The 26,768-nt window shown below is 35.8% G+C and overlaps 1 protein-coding gene across 2 annotated transcripts; it reads right to left on the bottom strand.

The window, feature by feature from the left end:
* Window positions 1-1,139: 1,139 nt before the first annotated feature.
* On the bottom strand, window positions 1,140-17,280 carry LOC110107173 (C2 and GRAM domain-containing protein At1g03370). 2 transcript variants are annotated; one of them, XM_028698956.1, is made up of 9 exons: window positions 16,120-17,280; window positions 13,961-15,217; window positions 13,265-13,474; window positions 3,198-3,481; window positions 2,997-3,113; window positions 2,578-2,840; window positions 2,073-2,241; window positions 1,688-1,960; window positions 1,140-1,595 (listed from the first exon to the last, which is right to left on the bottom strand). In XM_028698956.1, exons 1-9 carry the CDS (start codon window positions 16,466-16,468, stop codon window positions 1,401-1,403), a joined length of 3,117 nt encoding a protein of 1,038 aa, XP_028554789.1. In that variant the 5' UTR covers window positions 16,469-17,280; the 3' UTR covers window positions 1,140-1,400. The 2 variants fall into 2 exon arrangements, with proteins under 2 accessions (XP_028554789.1, XP_020693016.1); XM_020837357.2 differs by having other exon boundaries at window positions 13,265-13,447.
* Between the last annotated feature and the right edge of the window lie 9,488 nt (window positions 17,281-26,768).

Genomic DNA, 26,768 nt, shown 5'->3' with positions numbered 1-26,768 from the left:
CTAACATATTTCAGCAAATATAGATAGCAATGAGATCTCACCATACTATCCAGTTTGTTGGAGAAAAAACAAATAGTTACATTATATCTACCACAAAAATAAACTTCTAACTTCTAAGGCATTCATTTAGGACAATTTTTTTACTACTTTTAAAACAAACTTTTAATACAAATTAAAAAAAAAAACAATAAAAAAAATATTCAAAATTTGTCCCAAACAAAGCCTTTATGTGATCAACCAAACCTTCAATAATTATATGCAAAAATACATTATGACCATCAAACCTTCAACCTATGATACCTTCTCTTCCAACTTAGGCTTCGTTTGAGACGGCTTTCTTGCCGCTTTTTAAAACAGTTTTTTAGTACAAAAATTTTAATATTTGTACTAAAATATTTAAAAGTTGTCCCAAACAATGTGATCAACCAAACCTTCAATAATTATATGCACAAAAACATTATGACCATCAAACCTTCAACCTATGATACCTTCTCTTCCAACTTAGGCTTCGTTTGAGACGGCTTTCTTGCCGCTTTTTAAAACAGTTTTTTAGTACAAAAATTTTAATATTTGTACTAAAAAGCTGATTTAAGAAACAATAAAAAAATCGCCTCAAACTAAACCTTAGTCACCACATTCTTATAAAACATCATTGCCTATAGAGGCAAATCCCAAATATGAGAAGAATCGAATGAAGACAGTCAGAGACTCAACAGGTCAACCTTATTCATTATGAGGGTTGAACTGTTCTTTATATGAGTCGAAAACTTCAAATCAATTTTAACAATGATACTCAAACACTTCTGAACCAACATGAGAAGCAATTAGGTTATGTTAGATTTGTGTCAATACAATAATAAGACATAATAACCTAATTTTATGAGCTTTGCATCCCTTTTTCAAACGCACCTTTTTTTCCCATTTATAGCCTATCATTCCTAATGTCAACAACTTAACCTCAACAGGCACTTACAAAATGAATTGAAACCTACAGATGTACAGAACTATAGATTAATCTACATTCATTAAAAAAAAATTAGCAGCTTGATATTAAGAGATTATTTGGGACGGCTTTCTTACTATTTCTTAAAATAGTTTTTTAATACAAAAATTTAAGAAGCAGTAAGAAGGCTGTCTCAAATGAAGGCTTCGTTTGGAACGACTTTTTTATTGCTTCTTAAATTAGCTTTTTAGTGCAAAGATAAAAAATTTTATACTAGAAAGCTACTTTAAGAAGCATTAAGAAAGTCGTCCCAAACAAAACAGAGGTCTAAATACCCAAAGCAAAATCACTTCACGCCTGATGGTGCATGAAAACAGTTGACAGCAATTTCTGTCTTCGCAACGTCCAGTTTAGCTGCTTGAAGCTCCTCATGGATTTGTGAGAAGTCAGCAAAATTTCATTTTCCTGTAGAGAACTCTTTCTCAACTAAACGAAACATTTCTTTCAGACGAGTTGATGAGTTGGCAATAACATTCTTTGTTATCCTTTTCTGATGCTTGGTGCTCTTCAACCAAGCAATTCCCAAGGACACGAGAACATGACATGCCTTGGATTTTGACTGGAGATCATCAATCTGATATCTCAAATGAAGCTGAACAGAAAGTTTAAGAAAAAAACAATATCATATACAGAGCATTCTAATGGCTAAAACTTGAAGAAGAAGAAGGTTCGTATTTCTCTTACAGTGAAATAGTCGCCCAGCAATACTCCTTGAAGTGTCATGACCTCTTCAATCAACCATCCATTTTTATCATGGAGGCGAGACCTCTGCTGAGTGCTGGTCACCTCTCCGCCGTAGCGAGAGATGTTCTTGTCGAATTTGTAGTTGACTTGTCTCTGGTGCACATCAGGGGAGACAGATTCCCATGGTGTAGCCGAGTAATCGACACAACCAACTTTTTCCATCACCTTTTGCTCTAAAGAATCTCCGTCAAAGATCTCCATAAGCGAGTTCAGCTGATTATTTTAAGAACAAGATAAAGCTCAGATCCATGAGAACAAAATTAGAGAACATATTTCCATATATCAACTTTTACAATGGCAAAAGGCAGGTTGGAAGCAGACTCACAGGAACGGGAACAATGGAGGAGAAAACCTCAGACATTTTGGCATCTTCTACACCCAGGAAAGATCCACTTTCCTCTGAGTGGAGTTCCTTCTCTTCGGACTCTTCTTCCACTATTCGCACCTTCTGTTCAGGGCTTAGAGACTTTGCCTTCCACAATGCCATGATTGTTCTGTTACAAGGACGAAATTGGAAGCTCATCATATACAGAATTTGTCATTTATAGAACCTGCTTCATATATGTGCACATGGAATATTCCACATTTGTTTGGCTAAAAGGGAGCGAAATTGAACCAGAGAATGCACCTATTCTGCAAAGATGCTATAATGTGCTACAGGCAAATTTTAGGCATGAGCAATCATTGGATCTCTTAACACTTATCAACATGACCTCAGTAATGTTAAAGTTTGCTTATTCATAGCTAAGTTACAATCCTTTCCTATCAATTAAAAGTTCTGTGCAAAAACAAGGGGAAAAAAAAAGTATTCTTGTGCAAAGAAGAATTACCTGTTGGCCACGTTGAATGACACAAATGATTGGAATTGGAATTTCAACCTTCCGTCTGGGTCCAGGGACTTTGCTCCATGCCTTGCATCCAAACCTCTACCTCGGCGAAGAATAATCAATAAAGAAGGGCTACCCATTGATGTCAAAGATGGGGGAACAACTTGAATGTCCTCGATATCTTCCCAGAGAAAGAAAAACTTGATCTTGTGTCCGAAAAGGTTGGTGTAAAATCCAATTATTCTTGGAGAAAGAAACAGACGACCCTAAAAAAAGACAAATTACCATTGTTGGAGTAGCATGGTCATACTCTAGAAATTTTAAGGACTTCAGTATTTTACTTGGGGCTTTCACCATCCAGATCCTAATCTAACTTGCTAAAGATTCAAGAGAAGAGAAATTATGATATATGAAAAATGAACCTGTATTGGCATTTTGCGCTTCAAGTGACAAGTAAAATCATTGATAAGAAACTCTTCCGGTGGTAGACCAAATAGCTTCTGGAATGCTGAATTTGTCTGAGGTGACCGCAAATTTATCTATGCGTTGAATTATAAAGAGCTGCGTGAGTTAATAGTTTAAACTTCCAATAAATGAATCTCAAAATGTACAACCGTACCAACCTTTTTACCAACTTCTTTCTCCATCTTTGTTAGATAGTCTGAAACAACTTGGACACCTCGAGTGTTGTTAAGAAAGATCCTCAGATGTAACTTAGATTGGCATGCCTGAGCTAACTTTCCCTCTAGAGAAATCCATGCATCTGCCAATTCTGATAAGTTAGATTTGAGAAAGTTGACTTCAGCATGGCCCAGTGAAACAGCTTCATCGAAAGGTCCGTCAAAATCATACACATTAATTTCCATTGTTGATGGAGGATCAATCATTGCATCAAATTCAAAAATTTCTACAAATGGAAGGAGAGATTACTTATTAGAGTGCTGATAGGTATAATAGCAGGGGATATAAAGGTGCTAACCGAATTTGATAAAATTGAGGAGCTAAATTCATTGAATATGATGCAAGTTAAAATGTTTCAGTTTTCTATAATAATGTGCAAAGATTTCAACATCTGATGAGTTGTTATATGCCAGTTCAAATCATTTGCGGCATTATATTTGCCGCTATACCTTCCAAAGATGACACCAGTTTACTGACTAGCTTACAATTTTCATTTGTCCGATTACCAATATGAACCCCTTGATTTTGACGCATGCGTAAGGCAAGGAATAACAAAGGTTTCAAAACATTAAATGACAATCGAAGGTAAGCCTATTTGTGCAAGGTTCTTACTTCTTGATGGCAGCTCCTTGCTGCTTTTCAAGCCTCAAAGCCCCCAGAATATCTCCCCACGGAAATTATGCTTGGCATTTTCTATGAAAAAGCTTAATAAGCAACTTAAAGCAAGTCCTAATATGCCAGTACAGGTTGCTATTTAGCCATGCCTGTGAAACCCAGTTTTATTCATGATCCTTCTCTATTTTCATAAAACCTACTATGTTGATACCAATGGCATCTGCTGAGGTGATTCAGAACATCTAAGATCTAAGATTCCTAATGCCAATAAATGTTCTGAATGAAACAACAATAACAACAACAACATCAAGTATTTATCGCATTATGTGAGGTCGGCTACATGAATCATTTTTCTCTATTTTGCTCTGTAAAGAATCAAATTTTCATTTAAATCTAATAAAAAAATATCATTTCTAATATTTTCTAACTAAGTATTTTTAGATCTACCTCTATATTTATTAACATAGGTCAAATCTAATGCATCTACTCTTCTAATCGAGTCATCGGAAGCCCAGTGTTTTTGTGACCAAACCATCAAAGGCGACTCTCTCTAATCTTATTTGCCACTGGAGCTACAACAACTTTTTAACGTATATACTCTCACATTCTGTCTCAAAAGTGAAGCCACTCATACACTTGAGCATCCTTATCTCTGCAACACTTAACTTAATTTTATGTGTGTCTTTTAATAGCCAACAATGTGCGCCACGAAGCATTACAGGTCTTAACATCATCTTATGGTATTTTCCCTTAAGTTTGAGGGTTACTTTTCTATCACACAATAGGCCCGAAGCATTCCTCCACTTCAACCATCCAACTTGAATTATACTAATGATATCCACATCTATTTCACCATCACTTTGAACAATAAACCTTAGATATCTAAAATGTGTACCCTTATTAATGACTTGATCGTCCAAAGTCACTGTCCCCTCACTAGATCTATTATTACTAAAATTACACTATTTATTCAGTTTTAGATCTACTCAAACGAAAACCTCTGGAATCTTAAGGTTGACCTCTATAGTTCATGCTTATCTAAACTCTCTCTCTAGTCTTATCAGCAAGAAGAATATCATCAGCAAAAAGCATATACCATGGTACATCCTCTTGCAATTGTCTAGTAAGAACATTCATGACTAAGCAAAAAGATATGGACTTAAAGTTGATCCTTGCTATAATCCAACTAAAGTAGGAAAATACATGGTCAAACCACCTTGTGTTTAAACACATGTAACAACTCTTGCATACATATCCTTAATGACTTGATTATTAAGCATTATTAATCCCCTTTTTTTTCTAGATCTTTCTAGAGCACTTCTCATGGAACTTAATAAAAAAATATCATATGTAGATCCTCCTTATTCTCTCCATACTCCTCCATCAAACCTCTCAATAAATGTATAGCTTCCATAGTAGACCTACCCGACATGAATCCAAATTGATTTTGAGAAATAATAGTATTAAATCGTATCCTATGCTCAATAACTCCCTCCAATAATTTGAGTTTTTCCTTTTGATACTCCAAACACATCCTTTACAATATTCCTAATATCACTAGCTACTTTCTTCCACATAATATATTTTTCTTATATACAGTCAAAACAATATGATTTTGAATCTTACTCTCAAGAATATTTTTGTTAGTGTTTTTTAAATGCCGCAATCTAATATTAAGACAACATTTTACTTCAGTTTTTATAATTCATCCCTTCCTTTTAAATTCTAAAACTAATAAACTATATTATATACATAAATTTTCATTAGGAATGATTTTACAAACTTTGCAATCTATTTTTCTTATAAGAAAATAATCAATATTAATTTTACTATATCCATTCTTATAAGTGAATGAAACAACAAAAATTAAATTTTGGAATTCAAACCTCCAATGACTATCAATTAAAATAAGAATTCAATGTCTTTTGACGTTAACAATAAAATATGATAAATCCATTTCAAATAATAGTTTAATAATTGACTAAACCAAGAAAATTAATGAGAATAAAACATACCAAAAACCACAAGGCGGTTAAAATTCTAATGGACTGACTGATTTGATTGGGAGGGAATTATGAAGGTTTATTTAGGGCAAGAAGGTTGATTTGATTGGGAGGAAATTAGAAGGTTTACTTAGGAAAATAGGACTGATTTGATTGGAAAGAAATTAGGAAAATTTATATAGGAAAAGATTGTTGATTTGAATTCAAATTTGGAAGAGAATTATTTAGGGAGAGATGGCTAATTTGAATTCAGATTTGGGAGGGAATTAGGAGAGCCTATTTAAGGCTAACAATAAGATGATTTCAGGATTATGTTTTGAGTTTACTGAAATTAGAATTTCTTATGTTGTGATGGCTTAGCCGCCAGCTAGGGATTTGGGAGAGCCAAATCTTCCTCTCCAACTGAAGATCTTACTATATCTTGTTATTTTCTTTCATATATTTTATAAGAAAAATAATTTGGGTGTGTTCTTCTATTTTTCATTATCGTTTGCTGATTTTGAGAAAATTATATCCACTACCTATCAAATTCAAACCACAAAAAAACACTAGTGTAGCATATATGAATAAAATTAAGCAAATTGATAAAATGTTAGACCAGCCCAAGAGGGGCTAATCTAAGAGGGATTAGCCTATGTTTATACCAGGCGGAAGCCTGGTTCTCCCAAGCTTAGCCCGCCCCCATGGGGGTGGATCCACTTGCTAATGAAGAGAGAGGAGGGGGCGGGTGAGAGAAAAATTTGAATTGGAGGGGCTGTTTTGACATTTTACTTTGAATTTTTGCTTTTAATAGTTGTTTCGCTCTAGGGTTAGGGTTATGCATGTTTTGTGCCTGAATTTAGTTTGTGCCTTGGAAATTTTGGGCTCTAATCAGCGGCTAGGGTTTGGGAGAGTGGGATCTTCCTCTCCAATTGACGATCCTTGTATCTTATCGCTTTTCTTTTGTAAGTCCTACAATAAAAGTAATCTAAGGTATGTTCTTCCAATTCTTTCTTGTGGGTCTGTGTTTTGGGTTGAAAGATCTCTTATTTCCAATCATAGTATCAAAGCACTTTTTTGGGGCCTATAGAAGCGTAGAAGATGGACATGTTGAAGGTGAGATGGAACAACTCAAGGCTGGGATGGAGAGATTTTTCGGAATGGAGGAAAGATTCACATCCGCTGAAGATAGGTTCTCATCCATGGACAACCACTTTGGAAACATGCAAGGCATGATGAAAAAGTTGATTGAAATCCAATCAAAGGCCTCACCGGTTACTCCTATGGCAGATCGGAGGGATAAGATAGTTCAAAAAGATGATGATGAAGTGGAGAGTGTTTTTCCTCAAAGACCACCCAGAGGTATTCCGATGGGAGGTGCTTCGGGGTATCTGGAAGAGAGGGCAGCAAGAAGAGGGGAATTTGAACCCTTTTGGAAACCACCTAGGCATAAGGGAAGATGGCCCGGAGGAAGCAATGGTTGGACCGAACCATGGGACCCAAATCCGCCAAGGTAAGAAGGGAGAGAATCACACCACCATTACACCGAAGACGATTGGAGGTACTCAGAGGGTGGAGGACATACGAGCAAAGCTCAGGGTGCTTAGACTAAAAGGGCTGAGGGAGACGATGGAGCTTGCTCATAGGGTGGAGGAAAAATATTGGAAGGAGAAAGCCAGCATAAGCAACATCATGGGAGGGAACTACAAGAGGACCTCTACGACCCTTACACCTAGAACCCAGGCAGTGTCCTTCCAGAGAGAATCTTTCAGAGAGACGAGCAGCGGAGTTTTCCAGGAGGGGCAACTTCAAGAGACTTATAGAAGCAGAGGTGCAGGATAAACGAGCAAAAGGGTTATGCTTCAGATGTGATGAGAAGTATATGCCGAGGCACGAGTGTTTGGACCGAACTCTTCAGGTTCTCACCATACGTGATGACAAGGAAGCTATGGGATGTGGGAGTGAGGCATCGATGGAAAAGGAAAAGCTGCATTTAGACATGGTAGAGGTCTCCTTGAACATAGTGATGGGATTCATTCCAAATCACACTATGAAGATGAGAGGAGAAATAACAAATAGAGAGATAGTGGTGTTGATTGATAGTGGGGCTACCCACAACTTTATCTCCAATCAGGTCGTACACCAATTAGGGGTGAAACTGGTGGATACAGGGTGTTATTGGGTGATGATGGGGACTGGGAAGATGAAGATAGGTAGAAGGGTGTGTAGGGGAGTGGTCCTAACTATACAAAAACTTTAGGTGAGGGAGGATTTTCTCTCACTGGAGATGGGCAGCACTGATGTCATATTAGGGACGAGATGACTACAAACCTCAGGGGATACCAAGGTGGATTGGGAGATGCTAACAATGAATATGATGGTGGAAGGGAGAAGATGGTTATTAGGGAAGATACAGGACTCTCTAAAGCCAAGGTATCTCTCAAAACTATGGTAAGGGCCATATAGGAGGTGGGGATTTCTTGTGGAACTGCATAGCTTAGAGGAGATCAGAGGAGAGGAAGAGAGGGACATCCCCCTTTCGGTACAGTCGTTCATACAACAGTTTAGTGAGGTTTTCCAACCACTTCAAAGGATGCCACCACCGAGGGAGCAGGAGCATGCCATAACTTTGAGGGAGGGGGTGTCACCAATCAGTGTCAGACCTTAACGCTACCCTCAGATCCAAAGGTTGGAGGCAAGGATCATCAGGTTAAGCATAAGCCCATTCTCTAGTCCAATTCTATTGGTCAAAAAGAAGGATGAAAGCTGAAGATTTTGTGTGGACTATCAGGCCTGAATAAGGAGACTATGCCGAACAAGTTTCCTATTTCGACGATAGATGAGCCGTTAGATGAACTTTGTGGAGTGGTGGTATTCTCGAAGATGGACTTGAAGTCTGGATACCATCAGATACGGATGAGAGGAGGATGTTCTAAAGATGACATTCAGGACTCACGAGGGATAATATGAGTTATTGGTGATGTCATTTGGCCTCACTAACACCCCTGCTACCTTCCAGCCCCTCATAAACAAGGTGTTCCAACCATACCTCAAGAAGCTTGTATTGATTTTCTTTAATGACATCCTAGTGTACAACAGGTCCAAGGAAGAGCATTTGGAGCATCTAAAGGTGGTCTTAGAGGTGTTATCAACTAAGGATCCACCTAAAGAAGTGTTGTTTTGCACAGGCCATTATGGAATATTTGGGGCACATAGTATCCCAGGAAGGGCGGCCGCTGATCAGAATAAGATTGAAGCCATGCTAAACTGGCTTCTACCTAGCAATCTGAGGGAGTTGAGAGAATTTTTAGGGTTAACTGGGTACTACAGGAGATTTATGAGGAGATACAATGCCATAACCTGGCCACTAACCGAACATCTGAAGAAGGATAGTTTCTTGTAGGGAGAGGCAACGACCCAGGCCTTTGAGAGATTTGGAGACAATCATGACCATAATACCAATTCTAGCCCTACCCGATTTCAGCTAGATGTTCGTGTTCAGGACCGATGTATCAAGATAAGGATTGGGGGTAGTACTCATCCAGAACCACCGACCTATAGCTTATTATAGCCAGAAGTTGACAGTCAAAGCCAGGCTGAAATCGATCTATGAAGGAGAGTTGATGGTCATTATATTAGCTATTCATAAATGGCAAACTTACTTGTTGGGCCGACGCTTCATCGTTAGGACAGATCAAAGGAGTTTGAAATACTTGTTAAAACAAAGGATGGTGACCAAGGAGCAACAGAGATGGTTTTCAAAGTTGCTGTGGTATGATTTTGAGATCCAGTATAGGCCAGGGCTGGAAAATAAGGTTGTTGATGCCTTGTCAAGATGCGTGGGGGAGCTTTAGAAGATAACCATTTCGATACCGTTGATGTTGGATTGGGGTGCTATTAAGGAGGAGAGTATAAGACAAGGAGCTAAGAAGGATCATAGTGGATCTACTGAAGGATGAGAGTAACCACCCTGACCATCCGTAGATGGGGAGAGACTACTATACCATGGAACCTCAGACCTTGATTCATATTCCACACTTGCTACATGATTTCCACGGGAGCACTGTTGGGGGTCATTCTAGTGTGCAAAAAACATACAAGAGATTGACTGCAAAGTTATATTAGAAGGGGATGCACAAGGACGTAGAGGAGATGGTGGCCAAGTGTGAGATATGCCAGAGGAATAAGTACATGGCCATAGCTCCAGGGAGACTACTACAACCCCTAGCCCTTCCAAGCACAAGCTACCCCGATCTGAAGGGTTTGCAGTTATTTTGATGGTGGTTGACAGATGAGCAAATATGCTCATTTCATTTCCCTACAACATCCTTACATGGCAGTGACAGCAGTGTAGGCGTTCATTAGAGAGGTGATCAAATTACATGGGATACCAGAGTTTATAGTATCCGACCGAGATAAGAAGTTCCTCAGTCACTTATGGATGGAGTTGTTCAGGTTGCAGTGGACTATGTTGAAGAGGAGCACCGCTTACCACCCTCAGATAGACGGGTAGACGAAGATGGTAAACAGGAGCCTGGAGACATATCTGTGATGCTTTGCTTTAAAGACACCTCAGCTATGGGCTAAGTGTCTGGCATTGGCAAAGTACTGGTACAATACTTCGTATCACTTGGTATCCCAGATGACTCCTTTCAAAGTATTGTACAGCAAAGATCCGCCTCACTTGGTATACTTTCGGCATAGTAGCACACCAGTCCTTCCGGTAGAGTGATACTTGGAGGAGAGGGATAGGGTGTTGGAGGAATTAAAAAGACACCTGTTGAGGGCCCAACAATTCATAAAAAGGAAGGCAGATGGGCGCAGGAAGAATATTCAATTAGAGGTAGGGGACAGGGTATATTTGAAGCTTCGTCCCTATATGCAGAGGACAATGGCTAGTATGAGGAATGAGAAGCTGGACTTGAAATACTTTGTCCCTTATCAGATAGTAGAGAGGATCGAAGCTGTGGCATATTGAATGAGACTACCACCGACCACAATCATACACTTGGTTTTCCACGTGTCACAGTTAAGGAGAGCTATAGCCTATAGAGAATCATACATCAAGTGCGAAGTTACCAGTGACGTTGATGGAGCATTTGGAGGCGATTTTGGAACCACTGGAGTTGGAAGTAGTACGACAAGGAGAGGGAGGAAGTAAGAAAGTGTTGATTAAGTGGAAGAATCTACTTGAGTATAACACGTGGGAGCCGTATGAGAGGATGAAGTATCAATTTTCATCATTCCACCTTGAGGACAAGATGATTCTTTGAAAGGGGACATTGTTAGACCGACCCAAGAGAGGCTAGTCCAGCCGGTCAAGGAGGGACCGGCCTACATTCCACCAAGGCTTAGCCCGCCCCCTTGGGGGTGGGGTCCACTTGCTAATGGAGAGAGAAGGGGGGTGGAAGGCGAGAGAGAAATTTGAATTGGAGGGGTTGTTTTGACATTTTATTTAGAATTGTTTGCTTTTAATAGTAGGGTTAGGGTTATGCATGTTTTGTGGCTAAATTTAGTTTGTGCCTAAGGAATTTTGGGCTCTAGCCTCTATTTAAGGTTTGGGAGAGTGGAACTTCCTCTCCAATTGAAGATCCTTGTATCTTGTTGGTTTTCTTTTGTAATCCCTGAAATAAAAGTAATCTAATGTGTGTTCTTCTTCTAATTCTTGCTTGTGGGTCATTTTTTGGGTTGAAAGCTCCCCTATTTCCTATTTCCTATCATAAAACTAATATCAAATTATGTGAAGAACAAAGAAAAAAATAAGAGATCACCAACAACAACAATAACAATAGCAAGCCTTTATCCCACTACGCAGGATCAGCTACATGAATTCCTTTTCTCCATTGTGTCATATTAAGAGTCAAATTCTAATTTAAATCTAATAAAGAAATGCAATTTCTAATACATTATAATCAAGTCTTTTTAGGTCTACATCTACCTTTCTTAACACAGTCGTTGTTGGTTCTCAAGCCCTATATGAGAAAAAAGAAGGGTAGCATTAAGTAGTCGACAACCAGTATAAAACTTATCGACAATCATGACATGAATCTTTTAATACCAAAACAATGAGATCACCAAGAATAGAAAATTCAACCTTTATGTTAGTACAAGCAGGTGAATCGGCACAAAAAATGATATCCGCCCTTACACCACACTCAAAAGAAGCATCCAACCAAGCACACGAGATTGAAAAAAAAATTAGAAATTTTATTAAGACAAAAGTTCTTCCTTAGGGCAGTCAGCTCCTATTCAATTCAAATTTGTCGGGGTTTATATTGATAATTTGGTGTGTGATCAACGTAAGTCTCTATTTTTTTCCGAAATATAAGCATGGTGATATCCAAAAAAATTAAGCGTTAGGATCAGCACAAACTAGGTTCAAAACTAGTGAATGGATCACAACATGAACCATAATCGCAAATTGTTATAGGAACCGCACAATAAAAGATTAAAAGTCATTATAGGAGCAGCACAACAGAGATTGCAAGTTGCTAGAGGACCTGACTCGATAGTCTATAGGCATCGCCACAAAAACCAATAATTGGGATAGGACCATTATAATGAATAGACTCATGGTTTAACCACAACCAACACAACAAACCAAACAAAAGAAAACAAAACGTCTAAATTCCCATATGCCTCATCATAGACATTTTTAGATTTTAGACAAATCAAAATAAGAAAAATACTTAATAGAAAATAGTAAGAAAAACAATTAAACTAAAAACAATATTTAGTATGCTAATTTGCTCATCATAGCTCACACTTAGTGCTCTTGACAAGTGTAGTCCTTTAGATTGCCATCACAAGAGTTGTCAACATTGTGATAGTTCAATTAACATTAAGACTTAAGCCTTCTTGCTTCACATTTTTTATGCTGACCATGCACAGTAAATTAATAAAGATTGGTCAAAAATAATTCAGATGGAAATATTTTAGGTTTTAGCATGTGTCATAAATTAATTTTGACGAAAAAGGATTCATGTAGCCAACCCCACGTAAAGGGACAAAGGCTTGATGTTGTTTTTGTTGTACATGCCAATCAAATATGATAGAGCACCTCAGAATGGTGTTGTTTTACTTAATTGTTCAGAAAATAATAGAGAGGAGGTGATTTTTCTTTATTTTAAAATAAGATGCATTGCTCGGATAGTCTCCACGATAACTGATTCATTTTTGAGATTGCTTCTGCCAATTTATGCAGGAATCCGTAAGTGGCGTCATAACCGAAATGCGTAGACTCTTTGCAGAGTAAAACACGATAATATGTAATAGTTTTGTAATTAATTAGTCGTTCTATTCACAATTTAAGAAGGCATGAATATAGATAAAGAGTTCCAAAGAGAAACTATATAAAAAATACATTGGGAGAATAAATATTAAAATGATAACGAGAAAGGTGATCAAATTACCATTCCAATGAGGATCCAGTGTTTGGAACTTGATTGAGCTTGTTTTTGTTTTACCGTGGCAAGTAAATGCTACATAAGGATCAGAGTAACCAGATGAATCAACTGCTGCTAAATCACTTCCCTCAATCAAGGCAACAGTAAGCAGCCATCCATCTCCTTGCGCTTTTATGCCATGATCACTTTCTGTAAGTACAGAAAAAGGAATGGCTCCCGTGAGCACAAAAAAAAAAGGCTCTCACTCTAAGACTTTGTTTAGGATGGCTTTCTTACTGCTTTTCTTAAAGCAACTTTTTATTATAAAAATTTTAATTTTAAAACTAGAAAGCTGTTTTAAGAAGTAATAAAAAAGCCGTCTCAAACGAAGCCTAAATTTAATATGCCAAACCAGCTGTCAAGTTAATTGCTTATATTTTGTCATGTAACCAGAAAAAGCAAACCTTTTTTCTGATTCTACTGTTTTGTAGTGTAAATAATGCCTTGGAATAGCTAATGAATACACCGTAATAAGATTTTTTTTATTGCATAATATGGTAGTATGAAGTATCCCACTGATTTCTCACATAAATATGAGTTTCCCGTTATGGTAAGTGTGCCAAAAGATTTCTCAAGATAGTCAATGATGTTTAGTTTTTAATATGGAAAATTCCTCAAAAGAATTTAATTGAAAATGCAATGGTTTAAGTAAAAAATTTGTACCTCTCTTCTTCCTTGCCTGCAAGAAGCGACCTATCATTTTCAGAACACGTTCTCCTTGAAGGACCAAGACACCACAAACTACTACTTCACCGATAGAATCTGGCAAATCTAGGCCTGTAAACTCAAGCCCCTGGATCATACTACGGTTTGCAAGAAGTATATGCACAGTAACATACAACCCCACAAAAATAGAGGATATGACAGTGAAATTTCCAAAAAACCTGCAAGCTAACTTCCAATCTGACTCTTGTTCGGTCTGCAAAGAAGCCAAAATCTGCTCTTTGCTGGATTCAACATCTTTCAAATCAAGAGGTTTGGCATTTTTAGAGAGCAGCTCAGCAAACTGAACATAACTATCTTTAAGGCCTTGCTTTGCGCCATTTTCAATCATTCCTTTCATCATAGTACTCTGAAAAAAATTAATGCGCCAAGAAACCACTAAACGAGATGACTCCTCTTCAGATGGCAATTGAGGGCCTGGCATTATGCAATACAGAACTTCGCACCTAAAATAACTACCAAATGGAACATCAGGAGTGCTCACACTTGCTAAAACAGAATAGTTTTTACCATCAGCCTTTAGATAAATCTGCTCCTCTGTAGCTTTCACTGCTTTAACTAATTTAGTTGCAGCTTTAATGTAGGTGACCACTCTTTTCAGGCTCTCTCCATTTTCAAATCTCCAGGGTTCAATATTTAGATCAGTAGTTCCCTGAATCTCTGCTAAGGATTGTAAGAAGTTAGAGTTTGGAGAAAATATAATGGTATTGAGTTCACTGGGGGAGACTGCATAAGACTGGTCAAGAATCACTCCGCCAGTTAAATTTTCTGGCATTTCACCTCCCTGGTCTTTTGATTCCAAAATCTTCAATAACTCATCAAACGTGGAGTTGGAAACAGTATCATCTGCTAGTTCAGTAGCCTCAGGTTTTAGTGGTTCCTCTTGGATTACTTCAACAAAATCAATATCTCTACTTGTGGACTTTGTAATTTCTGTACTCTTCCCAGAAAAAATTTGAAACATTCGGTCAAAAAATGCTCGAGACTGTGATTTCTCTTCCTTATCTGGTTCAGCTTCTTCAGCCTCAGACACAGAGTATGAATCTATTTTCCCGTTGGACTCGACCGACAATGATTCTCTTTTAAGTTCTGAGGATTTATCAGAATGTGATGTTAAATCTTCAGAACAAGTCCGAGGGGGGGTTCCATCGCAGGAAGGATTGCTCTGAGACAGTGATAAGGTAAGACGAATTTCTCCTGGAAATTTAACAAAGACATTCACATTTACATCCGATCTTCACAGTGAGCTCGCATACTCAATATAATGTCATAAGTAAATGATTTTCTTGTCAATCAGCACACAAATCTACAGATCCAAAAACAAAATAATGGTTTCTTTTAATCTTAAAGCATGAATTGCTGACCTTGAGTTGTACCCTATATCAATTACAAGTACTTTGGCATGTAAAGGAAATTTATCGCTAAAAAATTTTACAAATCATGTCTATAATCTGTTAATTATAGTAAAAATAATCACAATTTCAGGGCTTCATTCTCACGCAGACCTACATGTCTTATTGTCTGTGAGTTCTAGGGGTACTTTGCCTCTAATAATTTCTCCATTTCATTTTCTTCTCTCCAACTAAGGCATTATGTTCTTACTTATTTAGAGCTCTTTATTTCATTACATATGTCTAAACAATTGTAAAATTTTAAGCTGAATTAGAAGTTTGTTCCACAGATTTAGGCGCACGAGATTTTACAAGAAAAAAACATCCAAATGAATATACATTCTAGTTTCTACAAATGAGATTCAATAAATGTATTGAACTGAAAAAACTTGTTTCTTACATACTGATAAAGATATGGATGGTTTCATTTTTTGACCCAAAAACTGGTTTCATAGTTCAGATTGAAACAAATGTCTAACTCAAACTAGTTTTTAGATTAGATAATAATAGATCAAAATAAATGAGCATCGTGAACAAAACTGAACCCTGAAACGCGCATTCAGTTATAAGGAATAATGAAAAAAAAAATTTACCAGAAAAAAAAAATTAAGGATTTTGGCAATAACAACCATGCTCGATGGAAGAGGAAAAAATATAAAAACGTCAGCAGAACGGCGTAGTTACAAAAGGTCATGAGAGTCATCTTACCACATTCCTTGTTCTTGGATTTTTTACTCTTGGGCTGGAGTTGATACCAAGCAGATCCAAGTGATAAATTCTCAGCATCCAAGACCTTAGCCAACGGCAATTTAACTTGGCCGATACTATCATCACTGAAGTACTTGTCCTCATCTAATACTAAGATAATCAATTCTTCCTTTAGGTCTCCAACCCTGAAGTTGAACTCTTCATCCCAAAAAGGGTTCAAGCTCTTCTTCACAACCTTTGTCTTTGCACGTTGCTTCCCAAGCTGTAGTCTCACATAGGGATCACTCAGCCCATTAAGATCCATGGCCGGGAGACCACGGGCTTCGATGACTTGCACGTATAGCCTCATGAGGCAGGTTAACAAGCCGGAGCAAAGCGACAAGAGAAACTACGGTTCAAAATCAGAAGATGGCAAGAAAAAGTGAAAGAGAAACAAGAAAATGGAAGAATCAAACAGCAACAATGTTTTTTGAATCCCCAATTCTTGCGAGGAATGATAGAACAAAGTTGGATCATAAATAGGATACCCAGAAACAGCAATTTCTGAACTCAACAGCCCATTAGAGAGAAAATTTTAAGAAATTGATCAACGAGAACGTGCACAATAAATAAAGCGTGCTTGATAAGGAGAAATAATCAAAGAATTTAAATCATATAATAAAAACTAATAACAAGGGGGTAGGGGAACCCGTCCTAAATGAAGCTATGTTTCCGAAGCCAACAAAGCTCATACGAAAACCTAAGAGGAGTAAATAATCGATTCAATCTCAGCAGTAATCGATCAAAACAGAACCAGCAGCAACATGATAAGCCTGAACTCTGAAGTTGAAAACCCAACCCGAAAACTGTATACCCTAAGAAAACCTTCCGAGTTGAATCAAAAGACAGACGAAGCACTTGTAAATTAGAAACAGGTACGTTTTGGGAAGACGACTAGAGCTTGAACGGTGAGCAAGGAGATATGAGCAAGAAAGAGGGAATCTTTCTTCATTCTTCTTTGGCAGGAGGGAAAAACAACCGAAAAACTGAAGAAGTAAAACATTGCAGACGTAATTTATGGGATCGGGGAGGAGAGAAGAGAAAAGAGGACGAAGACTTCTCCGGTTCTCCCCTCTTCTCTCTCCTCTTTCGTCTCCCCGCGTAGCCTCGGCAAACTAATTAAAATCAAAACTACTAAATTATTTAATTATTTTGGCATAATCCATAACTGACCGCTTCAATAGTCTTCCCATTTGGCATCTGCTAAGCATAAAAGCTTTTCTTAGGATGTTTTACGAGGAAATAAATGAACCAATCAAAATTGCACGCATCAGACAAAAAGGGTTGGACAAGATACTTACTCACAAATTGGCTTGATTGATTTAAACTTTTCATAATTTAAATTATAATTTTTTTTTATGTAGCCATATTAAAATAAACTCGTACACACATCACATACATAAAATACGAACCCAAATCCTTTTGATTAGTTAGTCAAAACTTCTACGGAATATTATAAATAAAAGCATAATATTTAATTTAAATTAGCAATATAATCATATGTTTTAAAAAAAAGATTAAAAAAGGAACCTTGTCAAATATAATGGCGCATTCTAATTTGGTCCATTCAGAATGCACCAAATGATTTAGTGCATTCTAAAAAATGTGTCAAATGATTTGGTGCATTCATCCAGTTAGCCGAATTAAATTTTCAGAAGTACTGTAGCAATGCGTTAAACTGTTTGGCGCTTTCTAAATACGCCAAACTGTTTGGAGCATTCAATAAAATGTATCATTCTGTTTGGCTAGTTTGTTTCTTTTTAAATTTTATTTAATAATCTGTTCATATTCTTAATTTAATTAAACATCATGCTCCTTAAATAAAATCCAAACTTCTAACCATTGAGTAGCGTAATTCTTATAATTTTAATAAACTTTTAACTAAATTGAATATTTCGACAAGACAAATTTAACGACACAAAATACAAGACAAATAAAATGATAACATACACTTACCATCATCCTATCACTGAAGCATAGAGCAGAAAGCCAATTTACTAAAAAACATTAGAGAAATTATTACGTGGGTCACCGAATGCCATCCCGAGGCGAATCAAGATGAGCCACATCACCATTTTGTTGTATATCGGTATTGTGTACAAAGTGATATGGCTCATTCTGATTCGCCTCCAGACGGTCGAATGAATGCATGTAATAATTTCTCAAAACATTTGCCAATAGAGTGGCCATACCTTCTTTTTATGTATAAAAGAACCTTGAGTTTTATTTTAGTTGCATTGATTATAAGGAATAGAACATCTAATCCGAAGATTTAAATCCAAAAGAAATAAAAATTCCATATCATTATCAGAATCATACAAAAAGAAGTAAACAATCATTTGCATTGCACAATAGTTGCAATTGTGTTCTATTTAATTCAAGGAAAATGAATAGGCAGTTGGGCTCTTTTGTAATATAAAATTATAACCCATACTTAAAATCTATATGGTGACATGATTTTTAAAACAGCCTCACACAAAAATGTCTTAATTTCTAACATATATAACTTAATTTGCACAATGTTTAAATTAAAATACATAAATTTCTTTTGCCATAGCAAACACAAGTCTTAGTGCAACCTACATTTCACTCATAGCACATTACTAAATAATATAGATATAATTAAGCTAGATATCATTACTATACATCAAAAAGTTAAGAATGTGTCGTAGAACATCACAAACTTTGCAAGAGATTTTAAACGAATGCCTTATGACAATTTGCTCGTTATCTGAGGTATTAATTTACCTATTATGATATCACATGTTTCTATCCAAGAATTAAGCATCACAATTACATTTCTGTCTAAATTTCGGAGTAAACGAGCCTCTAAATGCGGAATATCCTTAGTAATTTTTTCAAGACCTTGGCATGTTACTTGAGTCTGAATTTCATATTTCCTCATGTGAAAGGAAGTCTAGTATGTGTTGATTTATGTCTATTTTTAAGGGCTTGTTCATGTTGCTTTTATAGGAGGATTTCGTATAGTGCACCTAAGGCACTGATATATGGCAAATGTTAGAGTATGTGGGCATAAGGCTTCATTATAATTGTTTTTTTACTATTGTAGAGTGTTGACCATGAAAAGTCAATATAAAATGTATTTAGGACTTGTTGTAAATGCAAAGTGTCAAATATAAATGTAAAAGTCTTGGTTGTAAAACTAGATTTATTATTATTTTATATAATCTTACTTTATTTATTAAATGTAAATATTTAAAAATTTTAATAAGAAAGTTAAACATCTTGCCTAAGTTAAATCCCGTCTAAGTTTTAAAAATCCCGTCCGTGGCTCGCAAGCCGGCTTGAGCTCATTTAGAGTGGGACGAGCTCGCCTTTTGAGCTCGAGTTTAAGCCAACTTTCTAACTAACGAACCGAGCTCGATAAGGCCACAACTCGAATCAACTCGACTGTAGAGAATTGCCTCTGTAGGGATCATTGAACCTAGTTTGACATAAACCCTATTTTAGTTCGCTAGAGTATGGAAAAAAAAAATTTCAGATGTAGATAAAGCTTATACATTGTTAATTTCATTTTCAAAACAATAAGTAAATATTGTTTTTATCTTTTGAAATGAATTTAATATTTCATATGCTGAATTTGATTATGAAAATAAATATTATTTTTATTTTTGAATTGATGGTACGCATTAGTCTGTCTTTCAATATGGCTTAATGTTATCTTTGCATATTTGATTAAAGAAATATAAATCAAATTAGTGGTACATTAATTTTGTCCACGTTGAGAAAATAATTTTTTAAAATGGTTTCAAATAGTATCTTCCTAGTAGAAAAATATTTCGAAATCAATGAAAAAATTGTAACTAAAAAGAAATTGTGGTTAAAAGCAAAATAATAAGAAAGTTTTTCCAAGTAAAGTCTAAGTCAATATGTTGACTAGGCATTCTATATCTAAGAACGAAATTATAGAATTAATGAAAATTATGTTAATTTTGACCCAAGATATTTTCATAAATTGATCAAAAATAAAGTAAGCCAAAAAAATAAGATTTATCCAAGAGACCTGAACTTCTAGAAAAAACATATTTTTTATAATTTATTTTTAATTAATATTAAAAACTCATCATTAAAGAAATTTAATTCTATATTATATTTCTAGATCTAACAATGTAGAAAAGTTATATAAAAATTAATCAAAATCTCATTTTAAAATTTTAAAATTTCAAATACCTTTTCTTAGTATTTTCTTTATTTGTCTTTCAAAATTTTAATTTAAGAAATAAATGCATCTATAACCGTGTGGCATGAAATGGCAGAAGATGATATAAATTTCATTTAAATGTCATTACAAATAAAAGAAATATTAATTTATTGTTTATTGGCTTTATCTTCTTAATCTAAAAAAATAAGGAAATGATTGATATAAATTTTTAAAATCATGGTATAGAAATATTATTTTTCAGTAAGAATATCTTATTCATATTCTTTAGTCAAATTCTACTTGGGGGGCGGCCAGTAGCGAAGTAGCCTAGTAGGACTATAGGTCGTGATTTAAATCTCCTCTAATTTAAACACTTCAACCATTTTTCTTGGCAGTTGGAAAACTGCAGCTAAAAGGCTTTGTAACAAACAACAACTACGGCGGTCTTGCAACGGTTTTGGAACCATTGCAGCAATTTTAGTTTAGGTGAAAATCGCCGCTAAAGCCAAGTTTAGGTGATGCCAAAGCCTTTTTTATTCATGTAGTGAGGTGGTGACAACCTATGTGAAAAAGAGAAAAGGAAGTGAGAAATGAATGTGATGATAGAGGTCCTGAGTCCTGACCTAAGTGGTGCACATCATTGAATAATTTGTAGGTTATAATGATTAATCAATGGATTATCCCTCAATAGCCAGCCAATCAAAAATATTTATGGATGGATTGTCCACCTATGTTCAAACAATAAAAACAGCTACTATTCATAGATAATTCATTGGCATTTCTAATAAAAAATACGTTCCATTATTGGTTAATCTTCTGATATTCACAACTCCTCTTTTTTTCTCTCTCTTACAATAATAGCAAAAGAAAAGTTGGCTTCCTCCAACTTTGGTTCCTCCAACTTTGGTTCGAAGCAAGTAATAAAATAAATTTAGGACTTATTTGAGACAGCTTCAGCTTTTAATAAAGCTGATTGTAAAATTGTCGTAAAGAAAACAACTTTTATGAAATTGCACTTCCTAAGAGCTATTGTATACATCACTATCAGAATGAATTTCAAGATGATTTTATCCCGTGCTAAAAACTTAGTTGATTTTATATGAGAATTCCAAATGTCACTTATCAATCTTTATGATATCTTATTTTTGTGTTGATTTATCTCATCTAAAAGTATAAAAATGAATATTCTAATATTTTTCTTCATGTGAAGAAACATCATATGATAGAGAACTAAAAAAAAGTAATTTTAACCTATCTTGGTGAAATTTTTTGCCAAAATTCAGCCAGATGGTTCCCCTCTTTGATAGATGAGCATTTTGATTATCATTCTTTGATAAGTGCTAATAACATTGAAAATTTAGCCGAATTCTCTAACATAAGTATTAAAATTACTTTTTTTATCATTATTTTGTTTAGGTTTGTAATTTAAAAAGTGAAATCATGCTTTGTTAATAATTTCAAATATTTAATGTAAAAAAGATCGTCTAAAATTTTTGCCCATTGTAGCACATGTTTGCATGTTGGAAAGAGGGAGGGTGTTGACTCCTAAAAAATATTCATTGGTGAAAATTTTGCTTTGACTTTCTTAGTTGTCATGTACGGCTAAGCCCAATTGCCAATAGCTAAATGGACTTTTTTACGAGAAATTATTGTGAACGCAATCTGAACGTGTTCGGATGTGCGTACACACTGCTTATTTTGTTGTGTATTTTTTGAGACATAATTTTTTCGTGACAAATAAATAGCAAATAAATAATACTAAAAAAATACGCAAAAAATACGTAGAGAACACAATGTATCAAAAAATACGCAGTGAAATAAACAGTAAATATGCAGCATCCGAACACAATTCTGCGTTCGGATTGCGTACACAATAATTTCTCTTTTTTTACACGGCTCTTTTTTGTCGATTGATTATGAGGTTTGACTATCAATGAAGAGGTCATGGATTCTGAGTACTGCGTATGTGATATATACATGAGTTTGTCTTAATTGTCCCCAAAAAAAAGTTCACTTCTTAATTAATTTGTTTGTTTTCATAAAATATTTTAGTTAACATGGATTTTCACTCGTATTAGGTCATGTAATTTGATGCATATTAGGTCATGCAATTGATACGTTAAAAAAACAGTTTTAATCGAGCACGAATCTCGAGACATATTCAAGTTTGATTAAGAAAGTATTAATCCTTTGGTTGATCCTACAACTTTATCCACTCTGTTATTCTATTGAGACAAACCGTCAGGGGGCTACTATAAAATACCTGTAAAATATTTTTTAATTGTTGATGTTGCTTTTGAGAGTGGAAAAGGCCAAGATAATTTTGACTGAATCTAGGAGTATTGTAATTGTTGAGCTTATTATTTCCATAACTCTTGGGCTTTCCTCAAGTATGAATAGCAAAGTCTCTCTTCAAAGGTTGGAGGGCTCAAACAAAATTTCATTTGTTCATTTATGCCATAATTTCAACGAACTTTCTACCTACATTCAACTAACGATCAAATTAAATGCACACAGTTCATCTTGGTATGCTGGTTAAGAGTTTAGGCTATCAACTAAGAGGTTTGTATTCAAGTCTGTGTATGCGATGTGTGTGTGAATTTGTCTTAGTTGACCTAAATGTAAAAAAAAAAAAAAAAAAAATCAAACTAAATGTGTAGTTCTCTATTGATGTGGACATCATGCATAACTAGCATTCCACGATAAAAGCATGCACTACAGACAAATAAGACTTTTGCAGTACTTCATATAGGCTATGACGGACGGTTTTAATAGCTACAAAATACTTATAGGCTTCGTTTGGGACGGCTTTCTTATTGCTTCTTAAAGCAGTTTCTTAGTATAAAAATTTTAATTTTTGTACTAAGAAGTTGCTTTATGAAGCAGAAAGAAAGCCGTCCCAAACGAAATCATAGTGGTTCTAAAACTGCTATAATAATATGAACATAATTGTTATTTGCCGCAAAGATCTTTCGCGACAGTTTTGAAACGGCTGAGGAAGGAAGCTCGGTGCACTAGTTTTGTCAGTGGTTTTAATCACATCAAGAATGAGATTTTGGCGGCAGTCTTAATCGGCATAAATCTGGATATATAGCGACGAGCCGACGATCTTAAGTGCCACTATTATGCACACTATAGCAAAATCACATATTATCGACGGCTTTTTCCGACCAAAATTGATCATTTTATAACAGTTTTAGAATTTACCTGTGGTTTTCCGGCGGCAAAATTTCCGCCGGTAAAACCAGCATTAGAAAAAAATTTTCATCGGCATTTTTCCGGTGGTAAATAATTCTGTCGGCTATTCTGCGGAATTATGGCGCCCATAAAAAAAAAAAAAAAAAAAAAAATTTGCTCTGCCCGGTCGCCTGAGATGCCCGCCTTCCCACTGCCTGGAGGCATTCCCGCACAGCCTGCCCAGCTTCCCGCTCTGCCCAGCTGCCTGAAGCCCGCCGCGCTGCCCGCTTGAGATGCCCACCTTCCCAGTACCCAACTACCCGAAGCGCCGCCCGCGCGCCTGCTTCATATGGGATTCAAAAACTCTGATTAGTTGGAAATTTTTCTAACTCCCAACTAGATTGCTACAAAAAAAAATATGGTTTACTTGTCAATTGTTTATATTTAAACCCTATAATTACGCAAAATTAAAAACTTAAATTAAAATTTAAAAATAATCTTATTATGAAAATAAAAAATTAATAATTAATAATTAATTTTAAACAAATAATTATTACTAATTAATTTAAGAATGAAAATTAATTAAAATAAAGTATTACAATTAAATTTAATTAAAACAAATTATTAACTTAATAATTAATTAAATTACTAATTACTAAAAATAAAATTTAAAATTAATTAAAATCATAATTTAATTTTAAATATTTGTACTGAAATTAAGAAAATAGTTAACTTAAATTAGTTATTTTTTTAAATAATTTTGTTAAATCATTTAAATTGTTAATTTTTTAGAAAAACTATAAATAGAGCCCTCATTCTACACAAAGGGGCCTCAAGTGAAGAGAGAGAAGAAGAAGAGAAGGAGGAGAAGGAAGAAGCTCCTCCTCGACCACCGCCGGAGCTCTTCCTGCCGCCCGAACATGCCGGAATTCTGTCGGATATTTGGGAGAACGCCAGAATTCTTCCCAACTTCTACGGAATGTGGAAATTCTTCTCAATTAACGAGAGAGTTCCCTCCTGATGCCGAAACTCCGCCCAAGTGAAGCCAGAGTTCTCCTCTGCCACCAACAGACGTCGGATTTCTACCCGACGTCGCACCTTCACTTTTCGCCAAATTTCTATCTGACGCCGGACTTCTACCGGTTATCGGACTTCGCTGTATATCTACACGAAGATGGATTTCTTTCCATTGTTGGACTTCTACCTGACGTTGTCTTTTTGATCTTCGTCGTCAGACTACGGTCCTTCTGACTTACGTCGCCCGCCGACTACAGTCTTTCCGACCTCCGTCGCCCGCCGACTACGGTCCTCCTGACTTCCGTCGCCCGCCGACTACAGTCCTTCCAACAAAGCGAATACGTCAATAGTAACTCTTTGTATTTACATCATGTAATGTACTCTATAAGATGTACATCAAGCTAAGGCCTTCTCCAAAGGAAGGGCCTCATTTGTAATCGACTACAAATACTAGTGTATTCATTCAAACTGGGCCAGGCCCCGTGATTTTTCCCCCTTTTCAGGGGTTTTTCAAGTAAAAACTCTGGTGTCTCTTATGAATACTACACCCTCTCACTTATCTGATTGCGTGCCGGATTTTCGTACAATGCTAAGACGATGAACTTTATATTTCTCTACCGCCGCGAATACTCCTGGACGCAACAATAATTTTTTTTAATTTTACATTTTACACATTGTAACGTGTAATATTTGATTTTGTCGGAGAAGGGGAAGCTACAATTGGGCGGTGAAGAAGCTTGTTCCGGATAGGCCGAGGAGAAGGATGATTTGGCCAGAGGAAACTTGTAATGGCTTTCAAGGTTGACGACGAAGATGAGAACTTCTAATCCGACAGGAGGAGAAGAAGAGGGCAGAGAGGAATTTGAAGAGACGTGAAATCGGAAGATGCAAATTTTAAAAAAGAAAAAAAAAAAAACAAAGGCGAAGATAATTTAAGGGTAGAATCACATGCGACTTCTCGATTATTTGGAGCGGAAGGACTCCTTCACCTTATTCGGCTCTCAGATTAATTAATACATCATTACTTTATTACTACAACAACTTTATAGAAATAAAGTTATAAGTATTAATTAATTATAATTATAATAATTAAAAGAAAAGGTTGTGAGTTGATTTGAATAATTAAAATTAATTAAAATTTAAGATTAGAATTTGATATGGATGGAAATTCAAGTCCTTTTTATAATAGTAATATAGATATGACACTTTCTCCATCAATAATAAGAATCATTTAGGCCTTCTTGTCAATAATAAGAATCATTTATGTGTTTTCTGGAATCTAACAGTGCATTTGAAATTGTTATATGAATTTTCTCATCTTAGGATGAAGTAAATGAAAATATTTAACATGTGATCGTGAAGAATATATCTACTTTTCTAGCTTTATAAATAAAAAATAAAAAAATAAAAAATCACGGCCTTCCGATGATCCGATTAACATAGTAGATGTACTAGATTTGACTTATGTTAAGAAAGTTAAATGTATACCCAAAAAGACTTAGTTAAAAAATATTAGGGATATTTACAGACATACAACCCTATACTACTCTATTTATATATTAAACACTTAAAATTTTAATATTACATACTGTTGCGGGCTAGAATATATGCGGCGGTAGAGTTAGAAAATTTTTGTCTGAGCATTGCACGAATATTCAGCAGACAAACAGTAAAGGAAAATAAACATCAGGATTTTTACGTGGAAAACCCGACAAGAGAAAAAAACCACGGGGCTACGCACAGTTGAAAAGTTCCAATAGTGTTGCTTGAGTTACAAGAAGTTGGTCGTTTCCCAAGTTAGGACGATCAGATTTACAATGAATTTCTTCTGAATTGAAATTCAGTTACAAAGTTGTGCAGAATTCGAACATTCTCCCGGATATCCGGCAGAATCCCGACGTGTTAGGGCGGCGGGAAGAACTCCGGCGGCGGTCGAGGAGGAACTGATTCTCCTTCCCTTTTTCTTCTTCTTCTCTTCTTCTTGATTGGGTCCCCTCTTATGAGAAATGAGGGGTCTATTTATAGTTTTTTTTTTTGGAGTGACATGACTTATAAATAGGTGTGAAATCAGGGGCGAATAGGGAGTGGTTGAATGGACGGCTGATATTGAATCCCTTGATCATACACCGTTCGTCAGTCATTTGAAGGCCTTAGTGATGTCGGAATCCAGCGATCTTGAGCTCGTTGGATTTGTCTCGTCGAGATATTCGATTCGACTATAAGCTCGTTAAAATCGGAGACCGTTTGGTAACTC

This window comes from Dendrobium catenatum, unplaced genomic scaffold (genome assembly GCF_001605985.2).
Source record: "Dendrobium catenatum unplaced genomic scaffold, ASM160598v2 fragScaff_scaffold_1189, whole genome shotgun sequence".
Taxonomy (NCBI): Eukaryota; Viridiplantae; Streptophyta; class Magnoliopsida; order Asparagales; family Orchidaceae; genus Dendrobium; species Dendrobium catenatum.
The sequence above is the reverse complement of the archived record's forward strand: the minus strand, read 5'-3'. Positions and strand labels throughout refer to the sequence as shown.

What these genes read in the sequence shown, in the direction of transcription:
- LOC110107173 (XM_028698956.1), bottom strand. Translation starts at nt 16,468, where the DNA reads ATGAGGCTATACGTGCAAGTCATCGAAGCCCGTGGTCTCCCGGCCATG. An exon ending in TCATTCAACGTGGCCAACAG is followed by an intron (nt 2,242 to 2,577) that starts GTAATTCTTCTT and finishes TCCTTGTAACAG; the next exon opens with AACAATCATGGCATTGTGGA. An exon ending in CCTCCATTGTTCCCGTTCCT is followed by an intron (nt 1,961 to 2,072) that starts GTGAGTCTGCTT and finishes TAAAATAATCAG; the next exon opens with CTGAACTCGCTTATGGAGAT.